Source organism: Ochlerotatus camptorhynchus, unplaced genomic scaffold (genome assembly GCF_037179485.1).
Source record: "Ochlerotatus camptorhynchus isolate MF236.1 unplaced genomic scaffold, CSIRO-AGI_Acam_v1.1 ptg000328l, whole genome shotgun sequence".
NCBI lineage: Eukaryota > Metazoa > Arthropoda > Insecta > Diptera > Culicidae > Ochlerotatus > Ochlerotatus camptorhynchus.
In genome coordinates, this window is record NW_027040816.1 from 3215394 (window position 1) to 3233056 (window position 17663).

At 38.2% G+C, this 17663-nt stretch overlaps 1 protein-coding gene and 1 pseudogene across 3 annotated transcripts in view; one reads left to right on the plus strand and one right to left on the minus strand.

The window, feature by feature from the left end:
• Positions 1–17663, plus strand: part of Pfk (ATP-dependent 6-phosphofructokinase) — a 56127-nt gene that overhangs the window by 20725 nt on the left and 17739 nt on the right. For 2 of the 3 annotated variants that reach the window (XM_065230144.1, XM_065230142.1), the window contains exons 5-7: positions 12477–12665; positions 12738–13800; positions 13854–14076. In XM_065230144.1, coding sequence (XP_065086216.1) covers positions 12477–12665; positions 12738–13800; positions 13854–14076 — 1475 coding nt within the window. Of the gene's footprint in view, positions 1–3779; positions 3889–12476; positions 12666–12737; positions 13801–13853; positions 14077–17663 lie in introns of all 3 variants that reach the window. The other variant, XM_065230143.1, reaches the window with a different exon arrangement.
• LOC135708189 (uncharacterized) lies at positions 14551–15643 on the minus strand (annotated as a pseudogene).

Consider the following 17663-nt stretch of genomic DNA (forward strand, 5'->3'; position numbering starts at 1 on the left):
TCATTTTTTTTATTGCTCTTCCAAGCAACATGCATCGGAATAATAGTAATGTAAGGTTAAGGTGATACTCTAATACCCCGTTCACATTACAGCGTATATCACGTGATATACGCTGTCTTGCAATGAGCACTCATACATCTAGTTTTCACTGGAAATCCTATGTATGAGTGCTCATTGCAAGACAGCTTATATTATGTGATATAGGCTGTAATGTGAACGGGGTATAATACCCCGTACAGACTATGGCTTATATCATGTAATATAGGCTGTCTTGCAATGAGCACTCATGCATCTAGTTTTCTCTGGAAATCCTATGTATGAGTGCTCATTGCAAGACAGCCTATATTACATGATATAAGCCATAGTCTGTCCGGGGTATAAGGAAGCCTTAGTGTGAAACTTCAAAGGCACAAATGTCAGCTTCCACAAAACATACAAATTTGAAATTGCTACTCTCTGTTTGTAATAGCACAGCAAACAAGGAGTAGCAATTTCAAATTTGTATGTTTTGTGGAAGCTGACATTTGTGCCTTTAAAGTGTCACGCTAAGGCTTCCTTAGAGTATCACCTTAAGGTATGCAGGGCTGGTAGCAGGTGTGATCTGGTCACTATTTTGAAGCCAGTGACTAAAAAGTCACTATTTTCCTAAAAATACTCACTAAAGTCACCTTTTCATTACTAAAATAGAAATTTAAAAATTTCAACAAAATATTTAAATTGAGTATTTGGCACCAAGAAAGTCTACAGTAGTTTTAACAAAATATACATAGCCGCTAAAAAATTTAAAATTTTAACAGCAAAAATTTAGAACACCAGGAAAACTATTGGGAAATGCCTACAATTTAAATTAAAACTCGGGGAAAATATACCTGCTTTCCCAGAAAATAAATTGTAAACATTGGAAACATTCCAAAGGTATTTGTCAGTGATAGATTTTCGAAAGTCTTTCATGGATGATTTAGAACTTTAACCTGATGAAAATTCCATGAAAATCCCGTGAACTCCAAAGATGGTCTCTGCGGATAGTTCTAAAAGAATTCTGGGGTAATTTCTGGCGATACTTGCAAGAGAATTCTAAAGAGTTCTAAATAAACTCCGAGAACAATTCCAATGGAATCGAAGGAATCTCAAAGGAGGCTACGCTCAAAGAATTCTGAGGAAATACTATGGGGATTCTAAGGAGAATACGAATTGAATTTACAATTGAATGCAAGGGTGAAGTCCAAGATTATTCTAAGCAGAAATTTATGAAATTTCTGAGGTTAATTGCATGGAAATTCTAAGGATGGATTTATGGAAAGAGCTTTCAGGGAGTTTCTAGAAGAATCAATAAAAAATCGAAAATAATCTACTTTAACTAATCATGTCTTATTACTTCATGCGTGACTTTAACGATTTACATAGTCGGAGATTCTTAACGTCAAATATCAGAGTGGAGATTTTATTCAACTATAGAGTTGATAGTTCCGTTATAGTACGGCAGTGTGAAAATTGTATATACAAAGTAAAAAGCGAGCAAATGACAATTTTGAGGAAGGTACGAATCGGGTAGTTGTTTACGATAGAACTGTTTCCGCACATCAGAAGTACATGAGCAAATCGGCGATCATCTCTTTTGCCAGTGGTGGCAGGGAGAAACACCCCTCACCATCCCTCATTACCGGATGAGCTTGGTAAAGGAGAAGCTCTCCCCTATTCGTACCTTCCTCAAAATTGTCATTTGTTCACTTTCTACTTTCTATATACAAATTTCACACTGCCGTACTATAACGGAACTATCAACTCTTTACTTTCATCTCCTCATCTATCGTATAAAATGTCCACTTTAATTCTGATATTTGATGTTAAGCATTTCCAACTACGAAAATAATCTGTTTCCAAGAATTTTGTTGATTGTTCTGCAAAGAATTTCAAGAATGCAATTTTTGTAAAAGCTTATTTGCCTCTAAGTTTAAGAGAAGGGGAATCATTCTAAAAAAGTTCTTGAGATCATTCTGATGAAATTCTGTGAAAATTTCATAGCAAATTATCAAAGTTATCCACCTAGATATATCAAATATTTAAAGATTTCGAACGCAGAATCAAATTTAAGATCATAAAAAATGAGAATTACTATTTGCTAGTCATCATGTATAACATCAACAGATATAGTTGTTTTGTACCATTGAATCAATAGGTAAAGTGTATTTTCTTTTCTTTTTATTTAATAGAGAACTTTATGGATTTTAAGAATATGAAAACTCTACCCAAGTAACCATCAAGCCCACTAATGCTAAAAGTGCAATACCATACTGATATAAGGCTAACATAAAAAAAAAGGCCGTATATCAGCATTATATTGCACAAAAGGGCCTGAGGTCTTGAGTAATTTAAATGTTTATTTCGAATTAAATTCCATTCCCTTCTATTCAAAACAAACAGTTTATCATTGGCCAATGTGACCTGAACATAACCTAGAAAAAGTGGTGCCCAGGTGTTACTCTTCAGTGTAGGGGTACCAGTTAACCAAATTCTATATGAGCGCCGTTTAATTGCGGTTTTAGCTATTCAAACTAACGAAGTTCTACGGTATTAGATTTTTCTCAACCAAGATGACATAGGGAAGAAAACGTTAATCCATAATAGATTTTCATATGTATGTAAACACTGCCACAACCGACCCTGCACAGCAGTCCGCTTGTGCCGTTATACTTCCACTGATCCAATGTCACCTGCAATAGGAATAAAGATTTGGTTAAAAGGGTCAGCATTCAAATGTAAACATGGAATTTCTATTTTTGGAACACTTTTTAGGTGCATTAGTCGCTGTAAACGATGTATGTACACTAGACGTTCGCTACGCGAAAGACCTTTAACTGAAATGTATTTTAACTGAATGTCCGTTAGCTGAAACAAATTTTCATTGAAAATGAATTTCAATAAATTGGTTTGACACATGAAATACATTTCAGTTAGCGATTGCCGTTCGGTAGGTGCGAAGAAAACATTTCTCAGTTGGCGAACGTTGAGTGTACTAATCTCGCTTTAATTACTATTACTACATCGACGGCCGTCGCCGTTGATTGGGCTGGGTGGAGAATTGTTGTACAAAAACCGCTTGACTGCACAAAGTCCGAGAAACGTCCCAGCTGCCACGTCTAAACCCGATTTTGCACGACCACAAACCTAACCGATTGGCTACTAGAGTTTTCTTTGCTGTTGATACTTTAATTACTGATATGAAATATTTTGTTTTGTTTGATTGACATATGATTTAGTGTTAAGACAACATGCACATCACAACATTCAAGCCTCGATCACACCCACACGCACACACTGACAGTATACCAGCAATTCGGCATCATCAGGTTACACTCAATCATCGATGTCCTGAACGTTCAAAGAGTATTTACAATTGGAAAAGCTTTTGGTGCTAGCAACAACTCGATATCAATCCAAGGAACCCCGTGTGTCTGTGATAATTGTCAGCTGGCATGGAAGTGTCTTACCCTTTCTCGAAAAATGTCAACTCATTGTCAAACGTCTACCTCAATTTCCATAAATAACAATACAGTGAACCCTCCGTGAGTCATCCGGATCAAATCCAGCACCCAGCAAAGCAAATTAAAGAATACCGACTCGCGGAGGATCCACTGTGCCAGCAACGAATGAAAAAAAACTGTTTGGTGTTTCCTTGATTTTGCCGTTGCGTATGATCTTTGATATAATTTCTCATCCCTAGCGCATCTATTTATGTGTTCTCACTCATCGAATCACGTTCATTTGTTACCTTTTTGTAGTTACTTAGCCATCATGGCCTCATTAGCTAGTGAAGCGGACTATGTGTTCATACCGGAAGAGCCAGCCCCGAACAATTGGCCAGAAAAGTTGTGTAAAAAAATACTACAGGTACGCAGTTCCGTTCTCCGCCGGGATGACGCTTTCTTTTTCGTTGGTTTATACACTTTTCCTTTTGTATTTAGTTACCATTGTATTATTTATGTATATGTATTACTCTTTCGGTTACATGCTTTAATTCGGTTATGGTGGAAGCAAAAATGAACTATTTTCAAATTATCCCCCCCCCCCCCCCCCCAAGCCTAACTCAGACTGAATTCTTATCGACCATCCCCGGGTTAGTGCTAAACCGAAATATCCACGGTACAAATCCAAAATCCGCAGATCGGGGGTTTCCCAGCAGTGAATCACATCTGTTCTTTGTCCTTGGTTGAGGAATAATCGGCAGTAATCATATTAAACCTGGTCGTTGGCGTCAAACACACAAAAATGCGTGCACAGTTTATTGGCATTAGATATAGACGGTAACTTAACAGTGTACAGATCCGTAAGTTACAGCAAATCAATTCGCCTGATCACATCCTTCGATTGATCATCTCCCTCACTACAGTCATATGCTTATTGTTGAAGGTATTGCATACCACATCGTTTCGTTGCTTTTCGTGTGTTCTCCAATTCGTGCAAATAAATTACTATTTACAGGCTGCTTAGCAAGTTTCTGAGGGGTACACGACGTTAGGCATACGGTCGTTAGGCATACGGACGTTAGGCATAAAGTACGATAGGCATAATGGATGTTAGGCATAATGGCCGTTAGGCATAAAGGACGTTAGGCATTATCTACCCGACGAATTCCAGAAGGATGATAATGGAGACCGTGTATTGATTGCTGACATCGGAGCCCTAATTTTTGGAACTCATGAAAACTTGCGACGTCTTGGACAGGCAAAGTATTGGGTTACAGATGATACGTTTGCCACAGTTCCTTGTTTGTTTCGGCAACTCGTCACTGTTCATGGGAGTATTGCTCGCTCACATCAGCAGACGGTTCCGCTAATTTTCATTCTGAAGACAACAAAAACAGAATCGTTGTATCAAAAAGTATGGCAGGAAATCCTGGAAGCAGCAGATATGTTTTTTTTTTTGTTATTGAATGAAAATCCACAGAATTCACCATTCTTCATTTCACGAGCTGTGCTTTGGCATCATATTTTATTCAACCTTAGCTGTTTTTTTTTTTTTTTTGTTATTGAATGAAAAATCACAGAATTCACCATTCTTTATTTCATGAGCTGTTCTTTGAGGAAAACCCTTTCTTCTTTGACAATTGCAATTGATTTCAAGATATAGTTCAAAACTATGCTGAGTTTTCATTGCCAGATTACTTAACCGCTATTGCTACTAATCTTGGATCTAAGTTAATATGTAGCTACATCACTTATGATATGATAAATAATGGATTTCAAACTGTGCTTATTAAATAAACTATGTTTGTTTAACTTGTATCAGTTTTTATTCAACGCTTAGCCTAATTTAAGCAATTTCGAAACAGGTTTCTAGAGTTACACAGCAGCAAGGTATTTAATGCATAACGTCCATTATGCCTAACGTCCATTATGCCTAACGTCCATTATGCCTAACGTCCATTATGCTTAATGACTTTATGCCTAACGTCCGTATGCCTAACGTATTTATGCCTAATGGGGTACACTCGTTTCAGAGCTTTTTCCGAATTTGTGATCAAAACTCTACCACCTTCTGGAATAGGCTTTTGCGTTTTTTTTTTTCAAAATTGTTGTGAGCTTCCAAAAAGGTTTGAAACTCGAGTCTAATTTCGAAACATTATTTTCAAATGCTTTGTGCCTCAGGGCAGAGAATCGCTTTTTAATTTGTTTTTGCAAATCCCGCCAGATAACTTTCCTTGCAGGATCGCATATTCTTTGGTATTGCCGCCTACGAACATTTTTCAGACGGATCAAGAGCTGAGATAGTCATCTATTACAATTGAATCGAATTTAAACTCGAATTTTGGTACTGAGGCAGCTCTTGCTTCAACTATAAATAGAAGTAGTCAAGAGCATAATTAATTTCATCTTTGGTTTGCAAAGGAATGTTTAGATTAAAGCTAATTTCCATAAATGTTCGATATTGCTCCCAATCAGCACTATGATAATTGAAAGTAGAGCTGTTGGGATTAGACATTATGTCTTGAGATATTTCAAAAGTTACTGGAAGGTGATCAGAACCGAAGTCAGAATGGGTAACCAATTGGCTACAAATTTGACATGAATCAGTTAAGACTAAATCAATAGTGGAGGGATTTCTTGCTGAAGCAAGCATGCTGGGTTGTTTGGATATTGAATAGTGTAATAACCTGCAGAACAATCATCAAACAGAATATTACCATTGGAATTGCTTTGAGCATTATTCCATGTGAGGGATAAGTTTTTGAAGGTCACCCTTGAGAAAATTGTTTTGCTAGCCTACGCATTGGAATTGCAAATAGGCAGCTATAAATCGATCGTTTCGATAAATGCATTAATTTGCGTCCCTTGTATCCTTATGGTCAGATTTAAGGAACGCTCCAGTTATAACGGCGATATGCACGTTATGTACTCTCAAAAAGTTAAATAGCTCGTCTTCATTATCTTTAAGAGATAGAGCTTTCGAATTCAAAATATTTAATGATTTAAAATCCATGACTGAATTTCAAAGTCATGACGGTATTATTCGCAAATTTTACTCCAGTTTGAATAGCATCAAACATTCTGTTAGTTTTTAGCATATCAGTAATCATGTCAATTAATGATTTCTGCAAAAAATCCGTTTTAGGAGCAGTAATGTAAAATTCATCAAAATTTCCGTTTGAATCTCGGTTTGAATTATGTTCACTAGAATTTTTATTTCGATTTCCACCAGCTGCAACAGCTCCATTTACTCGTTGAACATTGTTGATGAACAAATGAAAAATTTGAAGCAGGGGAGCTGTTTGTAACTGCGGGTTCGAATGTAGATTTTGTTCCTCGCTGATCATTGTTAACAGCAGAGAAATTAGTACCTGCTCGGGAACGTGGAGCGTTTCTACCTGTCGCTTAGAATGTGATTCTAGGATCGCTTTGCAATTCTTACATTCCCAAAAATTGGATATGTGGTTTTCTCCACAATTTGAACATTGAAATTTCTTATGATCTTCCTTCACAGGACAGTCGTCCTTTGCAGTAAGATACTTGAGATGACGTTTGACTCCGTCCAAGGTTTCAGCCAATACACGGAAATGGTTATCACAATAGGGGGACCTTTTCCTTCTTGACATTAAGCCGGGAATGTTTAATGGAATTTGGATGATGGATCATTCTCATCTTTCCTGAGCATGTGAAATTTATTATTTGAGTAATATTTCATTAGAAGGGGGATCAAGAGATTGCCCTTTTCTTTTGAGTTTAGGCGCCATGGTGGCAGAACAAAGTTTCTTCAAATCGACTTCCAAGAAGATTACTATAAGAATCCGAAATCGATATCAAAGCAGTATTACCAACAGTCAATACGAAACTAACGATTTTAAATTGGCTCACTACTTGACTAGCCTATTGGTCCAAAGCAAACGATTAACGTACCCCATTCTAGTCGAAATTCCAGTACTACACTATGTTTGTTTTGATTCGCTATGAAAGTTTAACAGATAAAATTAGGGGCTAATGGATTTTCCTATGTTCCGAGGGGTGAATCGATTAGCTTGGGACCGAAGATAGTACCAGAGCTGAGCCAAAAAGTTGAGCTCGTTTCTTGGGGACCTTCTGGTCTTAGAGTTACCTCTATGGTATTACCACCGACAAACCGATATGAATGACCATAGGAAAAACAATACAATTTCTGATCAAAGCACACTACTGACATCTGGCTCCGTGTTCGCGGGAAATATTTAGCTAAGCCATGAACCCGCATGCAAAAGTTATGAATTGGTTCGTGTCTGATCTATTATGGACAAATTATTTTTATCTAGATCAATACATCTTATGGTTTTGACGGTTCGGATAACTGCACATTTAAATCGGCCGTTTACGATTTTCGGGCATAAGTCAGAATTAAGTGTCATGTCGGTTTGTCGGTGGTATTACATCGCGTAGAGTACAATTTTGTTGTAGCTTTAGGTACCAGTAACACTTCCTTCAACAAAAAGCAAATAGATCCGCACGGCAAGAGAGCACGATGCGGACTGAAATTTAATTTCTTAAATTCAGTTACCACCCTGTGTATGGGTCAAACCGGGATTCAAGATTTAAGTGGCAGGTGAAGAAAGGGTACAAAGTCAGGGCTGGTAGCGAGACACTTTTTAGTGACTTGGTCACTTTTTTCAAGCCAGTCACTAAAAAGTCTCTTTTTTAAGGCCAAGTCACTAAAGTAACTTTTTCTTGTAATAAGTCACTATTTTAAACTTTTTAAACGTGAAATTATTTCAAGATTGATCATTCTTCTGAATAGGCCTACATTTTGTTCTATTTTGTGAACTATTCAAAGTTGACGACCTTTTTTTACGTTTAATCATTCTTCTCTATCTACAGTGTGTCCACTCATTTGGCTAAATAAAGTTCCCTGAGTTTTTCAGGTTTTTCCATAACTTTGCGGATAATTTCCAGGCTTATAATAAGAATGCTATGTATGAAATGCTTTAAAAATATGTTTTTAACGCAAACGTTTTTAATAGATGACAATCAGTTTTAAAGAAACAAATCCATTAAATGTTCAAGTTGAACACTTCATTTTAGTAAGTCTAAGATCACAACATTTTTAATGAGTCTTTAATGAAGTTCTATTGATCTCAAAAAAGTTAGATCTAGAGATCTTAAGGGGAAGTCCCCGAAACTATACCCCAGACTATTAAATTGGTTTAAAAACCTATAAGCCTGAGTTAAGACAAATAATGTGCTGAAATAAAATCAAGAACCCATAAGATGTTCCGAATGATTTAGTACAGAGACCTTCAGAAATTTTATGAAAACGTCAGAAATATTTCCGGGACTGCACAGAAATCCAGAGATTTCCGGAAAGTTTAAGGGTGTTCACGAGAATTCCATTTATTTTAAAGCAGAACCGAGATCTTCATTAGAGTTGAGAGTTTTAGTGAAGCTCCGAGAACATCAAGACAGATCAGAGAATTAAAGGGCAGTTCAAAAAATTTCAAGGAAGTTGCAGAAACCGGAGTTTTCGGAAATTTTGGATTGCTCAGAGAAAATTTCTGGAACGCAATCAAAATTATATGAACATCCGGAAAATGTGAGAGTATTTCAAGGGTGTTATATCATGGATATACCAAGATCTAAAAAAATTCGAATATTTTGCTAAGTTGATTAGAGAACATCAACGAAGTTCCATTAATTAAAGAAAAAAAACGAGAACTTTTAGCAAGCACCGATATTTTCAAGAAATTCCAGAAACTTCTAAGAAATTTAGATATTTTTAGATTGTTTCATTATATTCAGTGAAGTTCCGAGTACTTCGAGAACGATCAGATAACATCAGAAAATCACATTAACTTAAGGAAATTTACAAGGAGTTTCTTAGAACTATGGGATATTCCGAGAATTCTATGATGATCCGAAAACTTTAGCTTCAGGGAATTATAAATATACATCAGAAAATTTACCGGAACATTTGATTAATTTAGAGAAATTAAGGTAAGCATAGAAAACTTCTGGGATGTCCAGACTTTTCAGGGAAAATTAGTGATTTAAGGCAAAGTTCCGTAAGCGTTTATAAACTTTATAAAAATTAAGGAAAATTGTAAAGCTTAAAGACAATTAAATCAATTCCAGTAAAATGGCGAGTTTAAAAAAAAAATCTAAGATATTCAGGGCAGTCTAGAGAATTTTAAGGAAATCGAGAAATATTTTGGGCTGTTTTAAAAACATCAGGAAACAGTTTTAAAAACTTCAGACAAACCTTGCGAACTTCAGTGAAAATCATTGAACTATATGAATTGTTTCGCTGCGGAAGCTTAAAGAAGTTCCTGAAATTTCAGAATAACTTTGAAAACTTCACAGAAGTACAGAGATCTTCAGAAACAATTCGAGAACTTCATAAAAGTCTATGGAACTTAAGGGAAGATTCGAGAACTTCAGGAACTTTTATGGACATTTCTGGAGCATCTCAAATAAGTTTAGAAAAGCTCCAAAAACAAAGGGAATTTCAGGGGAGTTCAGTTCCATAAGTTTCACTGAATTAGCGGGAAATTTAAAGAAGTTCCCAGATTTTCAGAGAACTTAAGAGATGTTAAGAAAATTATTGAGGTTTTCACTTAAGTTCAGAAGTTCACGCAAGCTTAAACATTGGTTAGAACAGTTCAATTAAATTTATGGTAGTACAAGAAGATTCATTAGAACAACACTTAAGAGAAGTTTCGAGAACTTCTAGAAAGATATTGATCTCGCTAATAAAGCTCAACTATAAAAGAATTTGAAGACTATTTAATTAACTTCAGGAATATTTTGGGAACTTTCAAGTAGTTCTGAAGACCTCAGAATAGTCCATTCTGATTTCTCATGAAAATTCACTTGGAGTTTACTATCTTAGGCTTATGCTTCACATGAAGTCTAAAATTTCTCAGAACTACCATGAAAGCAGATTGCAGTTGATGTTTTTCTCATAGTTTTTTTTCACAGAACTCTCGAGGAATGACGTCCTTAGAAATAATAATACAATTTCGTGAGCCTTAAAACTGTGCAAGGAATTTGACTCCAGATTCTTGAAGTATTACAACTTTTCAGTTCAGAGTTGATAAAAATACATATGCATATCCTAGAACCATAAAAAAAAACATTTGTTACTGAAGATTAATTCATTTTGGATCTATAAAGTTCAATGTGTGAATGAAAATAACTAGGAATATTAAATGTTTTTATTTTAAAATGCGTTCTTAGTAAGAAAATTATTAAATTCCATGAATAATGATAAGATTCCCTGAGACTTCCCTTCCAGTTATTTTCAGGAAAAATAAAATTCCCTGAGAATTCCCGGTTTTTCGGGTTTTTGCGAGGGGGGCGACACATCTAAATCTCGATTCTAGATGCTCAAAAAATCTCACACTAGCGAATAAATCTTCGAACAATCTTCTTTCATTTCTCGCATCTACTTGCATCGCGCGTCATTTTTTTGCAGGAAATCTTCAAAATCGTGATAAATCTTCTTGCTATCTACTCAGCGTACGCGCAGCTAGCCACAGCAAAACACAATATTTTCTGCATCGTAGATAGAGTCGTCCCCCTCGGGTTTTTGTAGGTAGTAGAAGCTTGGAGGTTTAGTCATAAACTTTCTATTGATTCTTTCTCTTTTAAGGTTCCTATCTAACATATTAAGGTGATTATGAGAATCTAATTGAATAAGTCTAAAACATCAAACATTTACATATTTTGTATGCCATCAGGACGACTAATTTTCTACCCTTAGGTCACTTTTTAGTCACTTTTTTACAACTATAAGTCACTATTTGGCCACGTATTTCTTCAACATTGTCGCTACCAGCCCTCCATTATAGTACGGCAGTGTGAAAATGATATATATGATAAATGGTACACTGCCGTACACCAAAATATTTTAGGGTGTAGATATAGGATGCATCTTTGTTTACAAACAAATGATGATGAGCTGTCAAAGGCTCGCGCTTATTCCTACTTACACTACACTAGTGCTACACCGCAAAAACGAAAACGACATAAGAAAATTTATAGATTGCTTCGATCTGGTTTAGGTCACAATGTTGCTACGATCCGCGAATGTTTGCTTTTGTTGCACTGGGCTCCATGTAATTAAGTAACGGAACCTTATTAAGAAAATTATTCAACTGGGAACTGGGTTTTCCACCAATACCCCAACCCTGAATAAATTCATTTATTTATAGTTATAGTGTAACGAACAATCTTAGTTTCCTACTTGTTTTTCGGACCGTGAAAAAAGATACAGTTTCACAAGAATTGAAGAACACACGAATAGCTGTTTGACTATAAATAATACTCGCCCATGAACATGCTCAATTCCTGCTGGACAGAACACTAAGAAACACCATCTTTTTCAATAACTCAAATCATGCTTAAACATATTTCAACAACACAGTAATTAGTAAGTTGACTAGTATTTATATCTGCAAGGTTGTTCACCAATATGATGAAAGTGTTGCATGCTTCATTGTTATGAGCGGCGTACAATGTATCCGGATTCGATCCATTGTCCAACTATAACATTCACCGCAAGGTATCAAATCCGGATGCATTGTGAACCGCTCTTTACATGGAACGTTGTCCAATAGTCCTAGACGTACCTATACTTCATTCCAAAGTTCGGTAGCACAGCGTCAAATCAAATTCATGAAAGTTTGTGCCATTCATTGTTCACCACCTAATGCCATCCAAAATTCAACCATCCGGATGAACTGTCATTGCTGCAATCATTATCCATCTGCCAAGCGCTTTGTTTGATTTCAGTTATGAAGAATCATTTCGTTTATATTAAGTATACTACTCCCCCGCGTTTCCGCTTTTAGTTATATAGCTATGTTACATTCAAATATATGTCACTAACACTCTCTGCAATCTAAATAATCCCAAACATTCCCAACAACCGGGTCAATCGCCGATAAAAGCTAATCTGTGTTTTGTTTTGTTTTTGCCATGACTCACTTCGATTCGCTTATCGCACCGGACGAACCACAGGAACGTTCCGCAGGTCAAAGATTGAACATCATCATCGTGTCGGAGGGTGCCATCGATCGCGAAGGTCAACCGATCACGGCCGAGAAGGTCAAACAGGTGGTGGTCGACAAGCTGAACCAGGACACTAGGATTACCGTGCTGGGCCACGTGCAGCGCGGTGGCAACCCCAGCTCGTTCGATCGTATTCTGGTGAGTGCCATGCTATTTTTTTTTTCATCGCGATTATTATTATGATATTCAACCAACCATTCTAATCCGCAGGGTTGCCGCATGGGTGCCGAAGCCGTGTTGGCTCTGATGGAAGCGACCGACACCACCGAACCATGCGTCGTCTCGCTGGACGGAAACCAGGCCGTGCGTGTCCCGCTGATGGAATGCGTCCAACGTACCAAGGCCGTCGCCCAAGCCATGGCGGATAAGAACTGGGAAATGGCCGTTGAACTACGTGGTCGTTCGTTCGCCCGGAACCTGGAGACGTACAAGATGTTGACGCGCTTGAAGCCACCGAAGGAGGTTTTCGATGCACAGGGTCGTGGCATCGGAGGTTATACGATGGCTGTGATGCACATCGGTGCTCCGGCTTGCGGTATGAATGCAGCCGTTCGATCATTCGTCCGGAATTGCATTTACCGTGGTGACTCGGTGATGGGCATCCACGATGGTATCGAGGGTCTGATCGCCGGCAATATCAAGAACATGGATTGGTCCAATGTAACTGGATGGGTCGGACAGGGCGGTGCCTTCCTGGGTACCAAGCGTACTCTTCCGGAGGGCAAGTTCAAAGAAGTTGCTGCCCGTTTGAAGGAATTCAATATTCAAGCTCTGCTGATCATCGGTGGATTTGAGGCTTACCACGCTGCAGGCCAGCTGGCGGATCAACGCGACAACTTCAAGGAGTTCTGCATCCCAATCGTGGTCATTCCGGCGACCATTTCCAACAATGTTCCTGGAACGGAGTTCTCTCTCGGTACTGATACCGGTCTGAATGAGATTACCGAAATTTGCGATCGTATCCGTCAGTCGGCTCAGGGTACCAAGCGTCGTGTTTTCGTCATCGAAACCATGGGTGGCTACTGTGGCTATCTGGCCACGCTTGCTGGTCTCTCTGGCGGTGCCGATGCTGCCTACATCTACGAGGAAAAGTTCTCCATCAAGGACCTTCAGCAGGATGTCTACCATATGGCATCGAAGATGAGTGACGGCGTCCAGCGTGGTTTAATTCTGCGTAACGAAAAAGCTTCGGACAACTACAACACTGAATTCATCTTCCGCCTGTACTCGGAGGAAGGCAAAGGACTGTTCTCCACCAGGATGAATGTGCTGGGTATGTTTCCAAATCGTTCAGTAGCAAAGACATTTATACATCTTTCACTGTAGGTCACATGCAACAAGGTGGATCGCCAACTCCTTTCGATCGAAACATGGGTACCAAAATGGCGGCCAAGTGCGTCGAATGGTTGGTTGAGCAGCTGAAGGCCAACACCGCTGCGGACGGTACCATCTGCGCCAAGGGTCAGGACTCTGCCTGCCTGCTGGGATTGGTTCGCCGCCAGTACAAATTCTCCCCGCTGAAGGACCTGATCGCGGATACGAACTTCGAGTGAGTATTCACTTTAGACAACTGGAGAGTAAACCTAAATTTTAATGGAAAATTGGATAAAAAAAATCTAAGACCCTTGGCCTGATATAGATTTTTAAGATGAATCACTTTGAAGAACTTTTAAAGAGAATTTCGATGAAAATTTCATAGGAATTTTGAAAAGATGTCAGAACGAATTCAAGAGGTAGTTCAGAGAAAATGTCCTAGGGAGTTTTGGGAATAACTCTAGGAAAGTTTTAATTAGAAGCGGAATTTTGTGAGTTCAGAGTAGAATTGTCAATGGATATTTTTGGTAGCTATTGAAAATTGGGTCGATTGCTGAATTTATGTATGGGCCCAAATTAGGGACATTTAGGCCCATATTACATCCATTTCCCCTACTTTTTTTGATTTGTCTTGACTTGTCCATCTCACCACTGTAGTCGTTTAAGGCTTGCTTCTTTGAGTGTACAGTTTCTGGATGTTTGGTTGTCCACCTTATATGTGTATGTTGTTTACTTTCAGGAATTTCGTGATTTGCTTCATTTCTTCTTCACATCCATCCGTCAGGATGTTTTCTAGCGGTTTCATGTATTCCAGTGCCGGAAATTGGGTTCTATTTTGGTTCTAGCGTGCACAACCGAACAGGATGTGATTCATGTCTTTAGTAGCTTCACACCAGTCACACGTGTCATCAAGCTCGCCTTTCTATCCTTAGTGAGGCAGTGTCCACTTCTCACTCTGTTCAAAACTTTTACATCATCCGGCTGTATGGCTCCATATTTTCGTGTTCCATGAGTTTGTAGTGCCATTTTCCTTTCTCCTTTGAAGCTTCCTTGTTCTTCCGCGTCCAATCCTCCCAGACTTCTGTATTGCTGAGGATCAACGCATCTGCTAGTGTGATCCCACGGAAGAAGGACTGGTTATCCCGTGCTTTGGCGACCGCTAACTGATCTGCTGACTCATTACCTTTTTATTCCGTTGTGACTTGGCACCCACTGGATCCTGATGGCGTTCCCTCTGACAGACCGGAATTCCTTGTAGATTTCCCACAGTATGTAGTTTTCCTCGAAAGATCGTTCATTCAGCAGCATTTCGCAGGCGCTCCTAGAGTCAGTGAAGATGACAGCTTTCCTGTAACCTTTCTCCTTGACTAACTCGATTGCCTTCAGTATGCCGAGCAGTTCCGCATTCGTAATCGTGAAGTTGTTATTGATGCTCTCTGCCACGCTGATCGCATCCGTTTCATCGAAGACAGCGAAAGCTGTCCCCAAGTGTGTTTTTGAAGCATCGGTGTAGATGCTGTTGTGTTGCTTATACGAGTTCTGAATTGCTTCCTAAAACAGTGCCTGCCATACTACTGCAGGGGTGCGTTGACATCCCGTTTGGATCTGCGGCAGAATGTGTTTTCCTCTCGTGAAGCACGGTTATAATTTCCTCGTCCTTAATGGCCATTTCGTATCCTTCAAGGATCTTTTCCGTGTCTACTGACGGAAAGAGAACCTCTCGGAGTTTGTCCTGGAAGTAATGATCCATGAACTTTTCTCCCTCCTCGCGCGTGATTTCTATTCCTTTTTTGTGCCTTCCTGTGAGCGCCGTATCGATTCCTTTCACCATGTTCCACAACTGCCTTGCACAGTGGTTGAAAAGTCCATTTTGAAGCTCTTAATTAATAGCACCATGGAGAGTGAATTTAGAGTAATGACGTCTTCAGCAAAGTTGGTGAGTATGACATGCTTTATCTTTTGAAGGTACGGGTTTTGTGATTAATCCCCCTAAAAGTGAAATGGAAAATTTATTTTTTCACAATGTCGAGATAAATGGTTGACGTCCTCAGCAAAGTTAAAGCAAAAATAGTTACCAACAACTTTGCTGAAGACATAAAAGTCGTAAATTCCACTCAAATCGAGATAGAGAGCGTTGTTTGAGCGCAGACCCCCAAAAACACGTTTTTCATCAAAACACATATTTTCTTTAATTTTAGGTCTTCACTATGTTCAACATAGTTGATCGGTATACTAAAATACACACCTTTCTAGAACATACTATACCTGCATCATTTTAATAGGATGATTTATTGATAAATTTTCTTCTATTTTCCTCATATTTCGGACTTGCGTATCTTTCTTAGGTGCAAAAAGGTGCAGATGAAATCAATTGCATCTAAGACTACATTTAAAGAGCTTTCAAACTTGTCCGTCCACGACCGTCTGCTGAGGAGTTGTGATCAAAACAAGTATCCATATCTTTACTCTGTTGTATGATATAACCAGAGTAAAAAAGATTATCAACTTCAATATATCCACATATTTTTCTTCAATTAAAATCTTTCAATCTTCGATTGGTTTTCCATTTTTGATGTCAATATTTTGTATTGTATTCAATTATCATCATTATTATCATAATCATAACCATTAATATAATCATTTTCATTTCCTTTAGCTTCTTCTGCTAGCAGCTGTTTAGCATCACTCGACAATGACTTTTCGTACTTTTTAGGCAATCCACGAATACTAGTAATCAATGGATCTGATGAGCCAGTTCAATAGATCACGATTTTTAAGCGATCTTGATTGCTTGCGAGTATTGAACACTCGGTATCTGTTAAATAAAAGTTTCCAGGTTACCAGGTTCGATAGGTTGGTGTCGATTAACAAAGCCAAAGCCTGTAGATCTGTGTATTTGGGTATAAGGTTGCTCAAGGACTTCTTCAAAGAATGAACCAACTTATTTTCATCTGCAGGACTTGCGTGAGACATTCATCGAAAGGAACAACCTTCCGTCCTGTCACACTTTTCGCATTTTCAGAAGTAGACGAAAGCAAGTTTAAAACGTTTTCCGGAAGCGTGAACGGCTTACTGAAATACTCGGTGTGACACTTGACAACCATGCACGAGCATGTTTGGTCCAGAGCTTTTGAAAAAAAGTCGCACATCGTTTTCATGGGTTTTCCGACATGTGCAGCCACATCCGGCATAATATTCACATTTACGACATAACACTGGAGTACCGTCTCATAAACGCAGTTGAATTTTGATGATCGGCCTCCACTCGTTTTTGACCATAGTGACAAGAGGTCACGCTTATCAATTTCAACTTAAATTGAATCTAGAAAAATCAAATCATTAGCACTTGTTGTGATCTAACGATGAATTGAAAAATATAAAATAAATTAAGCCCTACCAAATAATGCTATTTTATTTCAAAGTCCTGCTCTCGTAGTTTCTTCTGCTGTCCGGTTTCTTTGGCAGAATTAGTCTCTCTCTATCCTTCGCTTGGCTTCCGCAGTTCTTCTATCTTACATTCTTTCATATACTTTCACAATTCCTTCACGCTTGATGAAAAACAGTGATGAGCACTATGGAAAAACGCTTATCGACTCACAAGTTTAACTGAATTTGATAGATTTTTTCGTTCTTGATGTTTTAGTTTTGTCTTCTGGTAACCGTTTGAAAAGAAAATGTGCAGTTCTTGAATTTTACAAGCTCTGAGAAATGTTCATGGAGCCGGTAACTATGGAAACGAATTTATTACGCAGTAGAAAACAAGTATCCCCTTGTTATTTACATGACTTCTATAAAGCCTATCAACGGGTGTTTGTTTTTATA